General features: G+C 45.7%; 1 protein-coding gene across 1 annotated transcript in view; it reads right to left on the reverse strand.

The window, feature by feature from the left end:
- The window catches only part of KYAT1 (kynurenine aminotransferase 1), a 36,437-nt gene extending 24,257 nt beyond the window's left edge, over positions 1-12,180 (reverse strand). The window contains exons 1-7 of the mRNA XM_063316441.1: positions 12,058-12,180; positions 10,175-10,280; positions 8,170-8,228; positions 6,893-7,043; positions 5,724-5,873; positions 4,411-4,497; positions 2,188-2,316 (exon numbers count right to left, since the gene is read on the reverse strand). Coding sequence (XP_063172511.1) covers positions 2,188-2,316; positions 4,411-4,497; positions 5,724-5,873; positions 6,893-7,043; positions 8,170-8,222 — 570 coding nt within the window. The 5' untranslated portion in view covers positions 8,223-8,228; positions 10,175-10,280; positions 12,058-12,180. The remainder of the gene's footprint in view (positions 1-2,187; positions 2,317-4,410; positions 4,498-5,723; positions 5,874-6,892; positions 7,044-8,169; positions 8,229-10,174; positions 10,281-12,057) is intronic.
- Positions 12,181-12,435: the final 255 nt, after the last annotated feature.

Genomic DNA, 12,435 nt, shown 5'->3' on the forward strand with positions numbered 1-12,435 from the left:
AGCAAAATCAATAGAGAACTACGTGATTCACTTAACGACCACATGGTTTGCTTAATGACCACATTGGTTTTAAAATTGGGTCCAGATTCACTTAATGACCATGTTGCTTAGCAACCTAAATTCCAGTCCTAATTGTGGTGGTGTCACGTTCACCGTTGCGATGTTTGATTTACATCGTAACGTTTTGCATGCCATGGTACTGACGCGCCTTCCGGTTGGGAGGGAGCTGCTGAGGGCCCTTGTACCAGGCTGTCTATCTGTTTTCTTGAGGATGGAACGTGTTTGGGTTATCGTTTGTGTCCAAGGTCTTTTTGCCCGTTGATTAACAGAACTCGTTAGGGGCACCTGGGATGGGGAACTTGAACGGCTGTACGGGGGGAGGGCTCGCTTTTACACCGAGGGTTTTTAGTTTGTATCTGGCGCTCTTTTGCTCATTCTCAGCTTTCTTTGCACTTGCACACTATTCCTAAATAAACCAGATTTGTTTCAAGCCATTGCTTGTCAGCCTGAGTGTGTTTTAGGATAGGCAACCATTACAGGTAGTTAAGCGAGGACTATCTGTATTGCAGTGCAAGGAGGAATTGGAGCAGGTTCAGAGAAAGACAACCAGGAGGATCGAGAGACTAGAAACCAAGTCTTATTTATTTTTATTTATTTTTATCCCGCCTTTATTATTTTTATAAATAGCTCAAGTTGGCGAACATACCTAATACTCCTTCCTCCTCCTGTTTTCCCCACAACAACAACCCTGTGAGGTGGGCTGGGCTGAGAGAGAGCGACTGGCCCAAGGTCTCCCAGCCGGCTTCCATGCCTAAGGCAGGACTAGAACTCTCCTACCACGCCTGATTGGCTCTTGGGCTGAGAGAGAGTGACTGGCCCAAGGTCACCCAGCCGGCTTTCATGCCTAAGGCGGGACTAGAACTCTCCTACCACGCCTGATTGGCTCTTGGGCTGAGAGGGAGGGACTGGCCCAAGGTCACCCAGCCAGCTTTCATGCCTCAGGCGGGACTAGAACTCACGGTCTCCTGGTTTCTAGCCCAGCACCTTAAGCACTAGACCATATTGGCTCTCTCATGAAGAGAGATGGAAGGTGCTGGACACGTTTAAGAAGAGAAGAGGGAGAAAGGATGTGTAATGGGCTGTGAGAAACAGGAAGAAGAGCCGCAACTGAGACGAAGGTCCGATAAAAGAAATCGGAGTCCGAAGCAGAAACGTAATTTGAGAAAGCGTCTCAGAGCTGACTCTTCCTAGTTCTTTCAAACATAAAGGCAGGGAGGGGAGAGGCGCATTCAGACTTTCAAGATTCTGTTTCTGTCACCTTATAATAAAAGTAGCATTAGCGTTCATAACTTTGGGTTTTTGATCTGGACAAGATGGGGCAAACTTCTTCAAACCCCTCATACTTCAAGGTCCTTTCTCCATCCTGCCAGAGCACACAATATGGAATTCATTTACTTATTTATTTTTCAAATTCCTATCACCACCCATCTCCCCCGAAAAGGGGAATAATGGGTTTAAGAGTGTCGTAGGGTATTTAATGTCACAAATTAAAAGTTCCAGCAGGGTTTAAGTCTTTCGAAATTTCAGCTTTTCTCAGGGTTCCTCCTGACCCACCCTTAAGTCCTCACACCTCCCTCCTGGACGGGGGGGAACTACGTTATCTCCACATTGCAGCACATCCTGCCCCAAACCAGAATGAGAAACCTCAATAGTACAGACCACGTGGAATCCTCCCTTTCACACTGTTTATAGTGGATTTCAGAGAAAGGGCCACGCCACGCCACGCCAGAAACATCCTCCATGTTTACGCGCTATCTGCAGTGCAGACAGATAATCTGGCACCCAGCAGGCATTTCAAATGCCAGTCCCTACCAGCCTGCCCAACCACGATGGTTGTGCAGTCTAATCCAAATTGCCTGTCTGGATCGACAGGTCTTGCCACACTGTAAGTTGAAAGTTTTTGAGGTGTTGAGTGGGTGAGGAAGCATTATTTAAAGCAAGGGTATTTGGAAATATGGGTGGCGTGTAGTGTGTTTCAGACCAGGAGAAGGTGGGAAAGAAGGCAGGAAGGCACATCTGGGTCCTCTTCAGCTGCATCTCTTCCTCCTTCCATGCCCATCTGAACATGGCTGGTTATGATTTAAACACCCCCACCGGCATATTCAAAATGGCAGCATACATCATTACCTTCCCCAAGGGATTGCTGGGAGAATTCAAAACCAGGACTTTCGTTCGTCTGGTGAACATTGCTTCCAATTCAGCTGGATCGAGTTGCCAGTCTCGGCTAGAGGCCAGCTTTCCACTTTTTGCAACCTTCTGGAGGAGGGGAAAAAGACCTTGGTGAATCAAATCAAATCAAATTTTATTTTATTTTACAGCCAAAATGCTGGAAAACAAATTACAAATATAATCCAGACCTAACATCAGATAAAGCAGTTTAACAGATGAAATACTTGATGAAAATTACATGATACACTTAAAAGCCCAACTCACTGCTTTGTTACTAAAGACCTTGTTTTTATAACCATAGTTAAAAATCTAGCCACTGCCACTGTGATCTCAGGATTTTCATCTGCAAGTAAAATGTTTACATACTCAGAAGTATCCCTTCCTGGTTCAGATTTTAAAATAGGCCAGATAACATCCTGCCAAAGATTCTTATAAAGTTCACAATGCAATGAAATATAATCCACCATTTCAGGATCAGTATCATTACAGGGACAAAATCTTTGAGAGATGGGATTTTTTTTTTTTTTGAAAAACTGGTGAATGATCTCCAACCTGGCGCCCTTCAGATAGGCTGGACCATCACTTCCATCAGCCCCCGCCAGCTCGTCCTATTTCTATGCTATCTGAACTCAAGATTGTTTCTTATTTTTAAAGTCTAGCTTTGCTCCAGGAACAAAAAGTGTTCAGTTTTGCTCCATAACCTATAAGTAGGCAAGGCAGGAACCAAGGAAGGAAGGGATTGCCTCTAAATCACCTAGGGAACTTCCATGGGTGAGGACGGGCATGAGTTTCCCTGAGCCTAGTCCTGCATCTTAATCACTACCATATCCTTACCCCAAATGGGTAAACTTTCTTTAAAGAATCAACTTGGAGCAGAACTAACCCATGGATCCAGGGTGGGGTGGGATTCTCTGTCCCTGGACCTAAAAATCGATGTTTCCAAAATGTTGTGGGACAAGAACACACGGACCTTTTTGTGGTAGCATTCTCCCCATTAAACCGAGACTAGTTAGAAAGAAGATCTAAGGCAAGAGGAATAAATGAGGACCAAAGGATAGATATCCAGTGAAGACTTACATGAAACACTTCACAACCAACTGAGCTAAAACCTCACACAGATTCTGTCTGAACAAGCAGGTTTACTGCATGGAAAAAATGAGTTAGGTTGCAGAATCTTGGAAACTGGATAGCTGTCCCTTTGATCCTCTTTCTAACTGTGCCTTGGTTGAACGGGGAAGATGCTAATCATTTGGTTGATAGCACAATGATGTCGAACGGCTCTTGTTCAACTGTCATATGTCTGTTTAAGGAAGGGTGCTGCACGGGACACTTCCCATGACACCCATCAGCCTCCCTGCCCACCTGATAGAATTATTTTGTTTCAATGCATTAAATGAAATAAAAAACAACATGGGGGCACCATTTTGTTGCCAAGAATGTCTCACATAGACCAGAGAGGAATTCTGGGAAAATCAACACAGCCTGAGGCTACAACACTTCCCCAAGAAAAGACAAAGGAAAGTCAAAGTGGAAGAAACTTTTCCTGGGAAATGAGACGGGAAGGCGACGCAATCTCAGTTTGTCTTCCATGAAAATGTGTGACTGGCCACACCCAACATAGCAACCATTTTGTGCCAATATCCTTGGTACGTGTAATGGCATGTGGGAAAGACCTAGGGAGACAGGGCGAAGAGACACTGCCAAGGGAACAGTTAGATAAGACGCAGCTGAGCCCACAGCTGGATAGTGGGCGGGGAAATAGGCTCAGAAGAGACCCTCCCTAGTTTCTCGGGCTGTAAAGGAGATGGCGGGAGAATTGTACTTCCAGACTTGCACGATTCTGTCAATGTAGCTTTACAATAAAGTAGAATTAGCTCATCTGGTTGTGTTTCCTGTCTGGTCTACCTAGTAAGGCTGACATCAATCTTGCAAGTCTGAAAGTACAATTCTCCCGCTGTCTCCTTTATAGCCCGAGAAACTAGGGAGGGTCTCTTCTGAGCCTCTTGCCCCGCCCACTATCCAGCTGTGGGCTCAGCTGCCTCTTATGGACTGTTCCCTTGGCAGCGTCTCTTCGCCCTGTCTCCCTAGGTCTTTCCCACATGCCATCACAGTATGCCGTTAAATTTGAAAGGTATCCTGCCCTTCCTTACTCGGATGACCCATTAGTTGGCGCTCACTCACCAGCCGGAGGGGTATAAAGACAGGTTTCCCACCTGCCATTTTGGTCATGGGTTCATAGCAGTCAAAGTACGGCTCGATTATAATCACCTGGAGAAAACCAAGGTGGAATTTGGCATTGAATTGCATCAAGGACCAGCACATTATCACACAGATACAAATACTCTAACCACAGGGATGGCTTTTAGGCTCCCAAACTCAGCTCCTGTTTGCAAGGCTCATGTAGCGCTTGGTATTTGGGAGTTAAATATTATTTTCGGCACAGGGCAGCTGGTGGAAAAGGATCCCCAAGGCAAAGGCGGGGATCCAGCTCCCGGGAATGCAGCAGAAAACGCCTTCTGGGTGCAAAGGGGTATCTTCAGTCAGGTTGCAAACACTTCTAGTAAGATGCCACTTCTATCCAGTGTGCCTCCCTCTAGGGCAGTGCTTCTCAACCTTGGCAACTTTAAGCCATGTGGACTTCAATTCCCAGAATTCCCCAGCTTATAGGGCTGCTGCTAAGAATGCTGGGAGTTGGTCCACGCATCTCAAAGTTGTCCAATTAGGAAATGCCGCTGTAGGGCATTCTGAGAAAATTAAAATGGCACACACACACCAGCACGTCCTCCACCACCTCCAAGGAAGTCCACTGGGAGGAGTGGGGGGTGAGGCTGGAAGGGCCCACCGGGAGGATTTTGCTGATGGCTGAAATAAGCTCCTTCCCATTGCTGAGTGTGGGTCTGTTCTTCTACACAGGGGCTGTTTGGACATGCAAAGCTATTTGTAGATTTATTAACATGTTTTTATCTCACTTTTTGTTCAGGAAATCTAAGCAGCATGGGAGAATTGCCTGATTTTTTTCCTTGGCAACAACAGCCCTGCAAGGTAGGCTGTGCTAAGAGGTAGTAATCCCCCGGAAGTCACCCATCAGCTCCGTTTCCTCTCTGGGGACCTGACCTTCACCTTCGCTCATAGACCTCAGGAACAAACTCAGATCGTCCCATTTATAAAACACGCAGTTCCAGGTCAAACTTCCCCAATCCGACATCCTCCAAACAGGTGCACTTGAGGTCCCAAAATTTCCTAGTGTTGTGAATGGCTGGGGAATTCTGGGAGGTGATATTCACACAGCTGAGGGATCCTTCCATTCCCAGAATTCTCAGCAATGGATAAATAACAGCAAGGAATTCTGGGAGTTGAAGTCCACGCACAGACCCAAATAACAGGAGCTCAGAGGCCTCCTTCAACATGCAAGCTGGGGTTTGCCGCTCCCTGCCCACTTTGATAAAACCCTGGTTCCCAGTTTGCCCCAGGAGAACTGGCCCCCCGTTCGTTACCTCGTCCCCCTCATCCACCAGGGCCTGGAAGCAGCAGAAGAGAGCCTGGTAGGCCCCCACCGTCACCAGCACGTTCTTCAGCGGGTCCAAGTCTCGCTGGAGCAACGTCCCAAGAAATCGGGCCAGGACCTCCACCAGCCGAGGATGCCCCTGTGGAAAAATCAGATCAGACTCCGCAAAAATCATCTAGGCTCCTTGTCCAGTCTGGAGAGTTTCAAGCAGGTTTTGCACAACTGTCTGCCCGTGTTAGCTTAACCATGAGCTGCTGAACCATGGCTTGCTGAATCAGCCTGGTTGTCTGGGTTTGCAGGCGCTCCACCATATGGGCAGACGCCCAACACCGCAGGGCTATGTTGTCTTTGGAACCAGGCATAGTTAGGACATCTGACAATACACACCAGGGTACCTGCATAAAGGGTAGCCACCACACAGAAGGTGGTTAGGACAGGCCAGACTTCTGAATGCCAGCGGAGGCAGTATTCATGCAACAGGGCAAGCCATGGCTAGGTGAACCCTGGCTTCCTTGCAAATCATCTTGGCCAGGATCTTTTAAACACACTGCACCACACTGCATGGTGTATTCAACCCTTTAGACCATAAACAAGCCAGCATATGTTGCCTTAGTTGGTTGTGTGAACCAGACAGAGAAATAAGACCAGGTTTAGGCCTAGAACTCCTGCCAACCTAGCAGTTCGAAAACATGCAAATGTGAGTAGATTAATAGGCACCGCTTCGGTGGGCAGGTAACGGCGTTCTGTGTAGTCATGCCGGCCACATGACCATGGAAGTGTCTACAGACAAACGCCAGCTCTTCGGCTTTGAAACGGAGATGAGCGCCGCCCCCTAGAGTCGGACACGACTGGACTTCATGTCAAGGGAAACCTTTACCTTTTTTTTAGGCCTAGAAAGATCCACAAAGTCAGGCGGTTTGTTCACTGATTCGCTCACAGACCAACAGCCTCTTCAACTGACTATACATCTCAGGTTAAGAAGCCAGATGAATTCAGCCAAGGCAAACATAGGTGGTTTATTTGCCATTTGTAAGCCACAGTTCAAAGTTTGTGAACAAATCCCAATGACCAAATTTGCCGCAGACAGTCAACCAGAAGAAAAGCTACCCCATTTTTGCATAACACAATATGTGCCAGAAAGGCCGATGTTTCACGTACAAATGCCTGCGTGTATTGGTGCAACATGGTGTTTTCTCCGCTTATGGCCTCCACGTAGGCTTCCCTGACAAAATCCGGTGGGGAGAAATTTGGAAAACCTTGACCCAAATTCACAGTCTTGTAAGTAGCAGCTAGTCTGGCAAATTCCACCCTAAGGAGACAAAAACTGTGTAAAAAATTGGAGTTTTGCACCAGAGTGTATCATACCATGCTTTCCTGAAGGAATCCAATTGGCTACAGGTAGTCCTCGCTTAACAACCACAATTGGGACCAAAATTTTGGTTGCTAAGCAAAGTGGTCATTAAACAAATCTGACCTGATTTTACAAGCTTTTTTGCAGTGCTTTTTAAGCGAATCACTGCAGGTATTAAGCGAACCACATGGTCGTAAAGCAAATCATGTGGCTCCTCATTGATTTTGTTTGCCAGAAGCTAGTCAGGAAGGTCAAAAATGGCGATCACATGACCACGAGAAGCTGTGACAGTCATAAATGCGAACCAGTTGCCAAGTACCCAAATCGTGATCATGTGACAATGGGGATGCTGCGACGGTCATAAGTGTGAGAACTGGTCATAAGTTGTTTCTTTCAACACGGTTGTAAGTTCGAACCATCACTAAACAAATGGTTGTTAAGAGAGGATTACCTGTACCTTCAAACCTGAATCAGCCACAACGGCTGGGTTTGTATCACAAACCGAGTTATACAATGAAGCACAGACAAATCAACCCCCCATTGATGCCCAAGGAGATCTGAGACACCCAGCCCCACAATTCAACTTTCCTTTCACCCAGTTACTGCTTTCGCACAACACATAAGCCATGGTTGGTTAACCATGGTTAGCTGATTGGCGTGTAAATGTCAGTTCGCAAACGCAACCGGCTAGTCAGTGGGAATTATGGCTTGGAGCTGCATTTCTTAAACTTTTTGCTGTCAGGATTGCCGCATCCATGGAATTTTTATTTTATTTTATTTTCTATCCTGCCTTATTATTTATTTATTGAATCATGGAAAAATAACACTATTAAACCCATTAGATATTAATATAAATAAAATATTTTTCATGAAAAAACAATCCTTTTTTTTAACCAATAAAAAAGAATGGTTTAAATTTTTTGCAAATATCTTCCATATCTGGCAAATAAATTTGATTTTGTGGACCCCTGAGAGTGTCTTGGGGGACCCCCCAGGGGTCCTCAGACCACCCTTTAATAAACCCTGGCTTAGGGCATGAACACAACCATCTGTTTCCTGAAGAAGCAAATCACAAACTGCCTACCAGATATTCTGGTCCACGCCTTCCAGCCGCCGAGCTTGAATTGCCTTGGCCATTTTTTCCTAGAGAAAAATTCAAAAATCTTGAGTAACTCCATCTCGCAGGCTGAGAGGCCCCAGTTAGGTCCCTCTAGTTATTTTTTCCCTTCCTTGCAGTTGTGGCTGATCCCCGAAGGCCAAACCAGATCCGGTTAATCCTTGGAAAGGAGACCACTCAGAGATGCAAGAGGTGGGGGCCAGCCCAGGAAGTCGAAAAAATGTTCTAGAAGAAAATAAGAGGAAAGGAAAACGCCAGAGAATCCCCAGAAGCTGATCATGGTTTGGTGGAGGCCTTATCTTTACCCCCCCTACCCCACCAGCTGCCAGTCTATCTGGTATCTAGAATTTTTTTCAGAGCAGAATAAAAATTCAGCAAAACTCTTCCGGGGACAGTCCAGGGGATTGTGCAAGCGTCACTCTTTTCATGGCACAAGGCCTGCTTTCCCACGCTTCAGTTCCAAGGGAATTTCTCATGTTTTGTCCCGTTTCTTCTTTTTACAGATTGAGGAACGAAGAGAGCAAAGCCAAAGAATGCCAATCTGGTCACAGAAACCCCCCCCCCCCGGCCACTGGGAACAGCCACCGGCAGCTCACAAACACAGCCACGCAGCGGAGAACCTCAAGCCTCTTTTGAAAGGGAAGAAAACTTCGGAGAAATTGCACGGCAGTTTCAAGGCAGCTCGAGTGGAAATGGAAGTCCACTCAGGGGCAGCTGGTGATCCTTAATCTCCTTACAAGACTTGGGACTTTCGACAAACAAATATGCAAAAATGCAACAGAGGCAGTTTTTTGTCTTGCACAACACCACTCCTCTTAACTCTTGCATTCCAGAAATAATGATGATGATAATGATGGTGTATTAAAAATGTATTAAATTTATATGCCACCCAATTCCCAGTGACGCTGGGCAGAAAGTACCTTCTTATCTCTTGGGTTCCTTCTGAATTTCTACAGCAAAGGCTATATCTGAATGAAGAAGCCAGGGAGGGAGACATCCTTTCCCTGCTGTGCTAGTTCTCTGCCTGCAGGGAATTTTAAACTTGCATACAGTATTTGAATGAAGATGGCATTGCAATGTTAGAGAGAGGATGCTGGAGTGCAGAAATGTATTCAGACATGTTTGTGGTAGGGAGGTGATTCTGATTTCTGTGATGGCAGTTGTCCTTGAAAAAGCTAATTGGGATTGGACTTGGATGGGAGGCCATGAGGAAATCCTAGAGTCTAGACTGGAAAACCCAAAGCCCACTTGTGCATTGTTGCGAGGAAAAATCCAGATAATATCTCTCTGACAAAGTGGAGACTCACCTCTAGGAAAGATTTGGGTTATGGGGAAGATTATGACTTGGCCTCTAAGCAAACAAGCATTCAAATCATGGCCAGATAGACCCAGGAGCAAAAGACGCTGGAGTTAAATATCAAACTAATATCCTACTTGCTTTGTTTATTTATGTAAAATATGCACACAGTACACCTTTTCAGTTCAAGAAAATATATAGGTGAATGCCTATTAAAAACACAAAATGAAACCATTTCTGGCTTAACAAGTGAACCCAGGTACCGAGGTTTATAAAATGTGGTTTATGGCGTACGAGGTAGGGGAAAGCTCTACCGCTCTTTGGCTTAAATGTTTTCCGTAAGCAAGGATTTAATTTATCTGAGTAGCAGGTAGGCACAGATGGGGTTCACACATTACTCTAATCCAGTGTTTCTCAACCTTGGCAACTTTAAGGCATGTGGACTTCAACTCCCAGGGAATTCTGGGAGTTGAAGTCCACATGCCTTAAAATTGCCACGGTTGAGAAACACTGCCCTAACCTATAAACCATGGTTTACCAACACCAAGGTTTGACAAAGGTATTAAGCCCTACCTCCAACAAGATTCATTATGGCAGCAAGCAACATGCGAACCCCATGCTCTAGTCAACAAATCCTAGTTACTGAACCATGGGTCAGTCAGCCGTGCTTCATACCTTGGGGTGATAATAACCAAAATGCAAAAAGGTGGTTCTCCTCCAAAGATCATGAATCAAAGGCAATCTATTGCAGCACCAGCGGGCCGTCCAAACAGCTCTGCACCTTTTGTGCACAAAAGAAAATCAGAAAGGAAAAAAAGAGGATCGGGTCGCAGTGAAAAATAGCAAATGTTTGACGCTCTGCACCTTCGGCCTCTTTAAATGGTTCTGGACAGTTAATGGGGACAAAAAATGACATTTGCAAAACTGTCGAGTTTCAACTGTCTTGGGATTCCTCTCTCACAGGACAAGCCATGATGGTGTCACTTGCCCTGTTCCCCCCCCCAGATGCCTGTAGTCCAACCTTTCTAAGACCAGGTTTGTGCACTGACAAACCATTGTTTATTTAATCCTGGTTTACTGAAGAAAGCAGAAGGGACTGTGGACTTTGGAGAAGAATATTGATGCTTCTGAACTTGGTGTTGCAGAAAGCTCCTGAGGATACCATGGATGGCCAAGAAAACAAACACATGGATCATCGAACACATCAACCCAGAGGTCTCCCTCAAGACACAAATATCCAGACTCAAATTAACCTACTTGGGCACATTATGCAAAGACCCAACTCTCTGGAGAAGTCCATAAAGCTGGGAAAGGTGGAAGGACACAGAAGAAGAGGACCACCGGCAGCAAGGTGGATGGACTCAGTTAAAGAAGTGATGGGTGCACTGTTGAAAGACCTGAAGGACCAGGTTGGGGACACAACCACCTCAAGAAAATCTGCCTAGGTGGTCGCCGGGAGTAGAAAACAACTTGATGGCACCAAATCATTCAATGCCAAACCCAAGCCAACCAACCACATTCTGGTTTAGCCCAATCTAGGGACCCAGCCTAAGCCCCGGCCCACTTAACCAGGTCAGTTAAATCTTAGGGACCACCTGTACCCCCAAATGCAAGTTTGGCTAGCATTAGCTCTACTGAATTGATGACTCAGTAGATTGTGCAACTCCCACAAATGGGTTAATAGTGCAACCAAGCGAAGAGCGTGACATGTGATGTGAACCCTGCTTGAGTGTGGGAAAGGTGAGCAAGGTCACTGAGAAACCTGAAGGAGAGCAGCTCAACATTCTGCCTCATCGCCTTCTCAGGACAGAAATTAATGACGGACCTGGGCTGGTAGCGACTCGGTCATGCTGGCTTCCTGAAGACACAGAAAGGAAAAAAAAAGGGTCTTACTGGTCCCCAGTCCAGTGCACTGATCCTTTATTATTTCTGGAGCCACCAGCTTTGGACTCTGATTTAGGGAATTCTCGAGGGCCACTTAGTAATAACCCCTTAATTTGGGAAAAGAGGGGAAGAAAGACAGTGTGGTTCAGTGGGTTGTGTTATTAAAGTGTGCAGTGAAACTTATTGCAAAATAAAACAGGCAATGCAGGCTTGTCAAGAATAGAAATTAAAGTCTCTGAGTCACCCATAATGCTTGATGACTTGGTGGATATCTCCATGAACTTTGCTTGTTTTTGGCAACAATACCAAATACGAATACTTTCTTGACATCTCAGACTAGCCCACTGTCATGAGATTTCCTAGTTATCTCCCATTCAGGTACTAATTCAACCCACGTTTCTCAGTCTCAGCCACTTTAAGACATGTGGACTTCAACTCCCAGAATTCCTCACCATGCTGGTAGGGGAATTCTGGGAGTTGGAGTCCACACATCTTAAGGTGGCTGAGACTGAGAAACACTGGCCTTGGTTTTCTGAGAACAGCAAGGTTGGCCGTGAGCAAACCAAACATCCTAAAGACATTGGTTCATGCCAATGAAGCTGGGCTGTGAAGTTGTTTCTGTGGTTTATTTAACAAGTTACAGATAAAACCAAGGTTTAGCACAATGAACGAACCTTGTTGGAGCTCTGGTTGGAAGCCAAGGAAATCCTTTGGAATACCAGGACTGAACAAAATGCAGTTCTTCTACAGAAGCCTCTATTCCTTGCTTTTGAGCCTGGGGGAACCCTTGAAATATTTTTCAGGCCTCCGGGAACCCCTGCACATTCAGGCTCAAATGGAGGCCAGAAGTTAACAAAATTATTATTTTCGTTTCATGGGTAGGTCTGAATATATGCATCAGCAGTGTTCTGAAAGTGAAAATAAAGAATGGAACTTACCTCTTTCGTGTGAAGTGGCCCGAAGTTGAAATATTTTTTTAAATAAATCGGGATCTCCCAGAGAACCCCTAGTGACCTCTCGCGGAAACCGAGGGTGCCACGGAACCCTGGCTG

Source organism: Candoia aspera, chromosome 16 (genome assembly GCF_035149785.1).
Source record: "Candoia aspera isolate rCanAsp1 chromosome 16, rCanAsp1.hap2, whole genome shotgun sequence".
Classification (NCBI taxonomy): Eukaryota; Metazoa; Chordata; class Lepidosauria; order Squamata; family Boidae; genus Candoia; species Candoia aspera.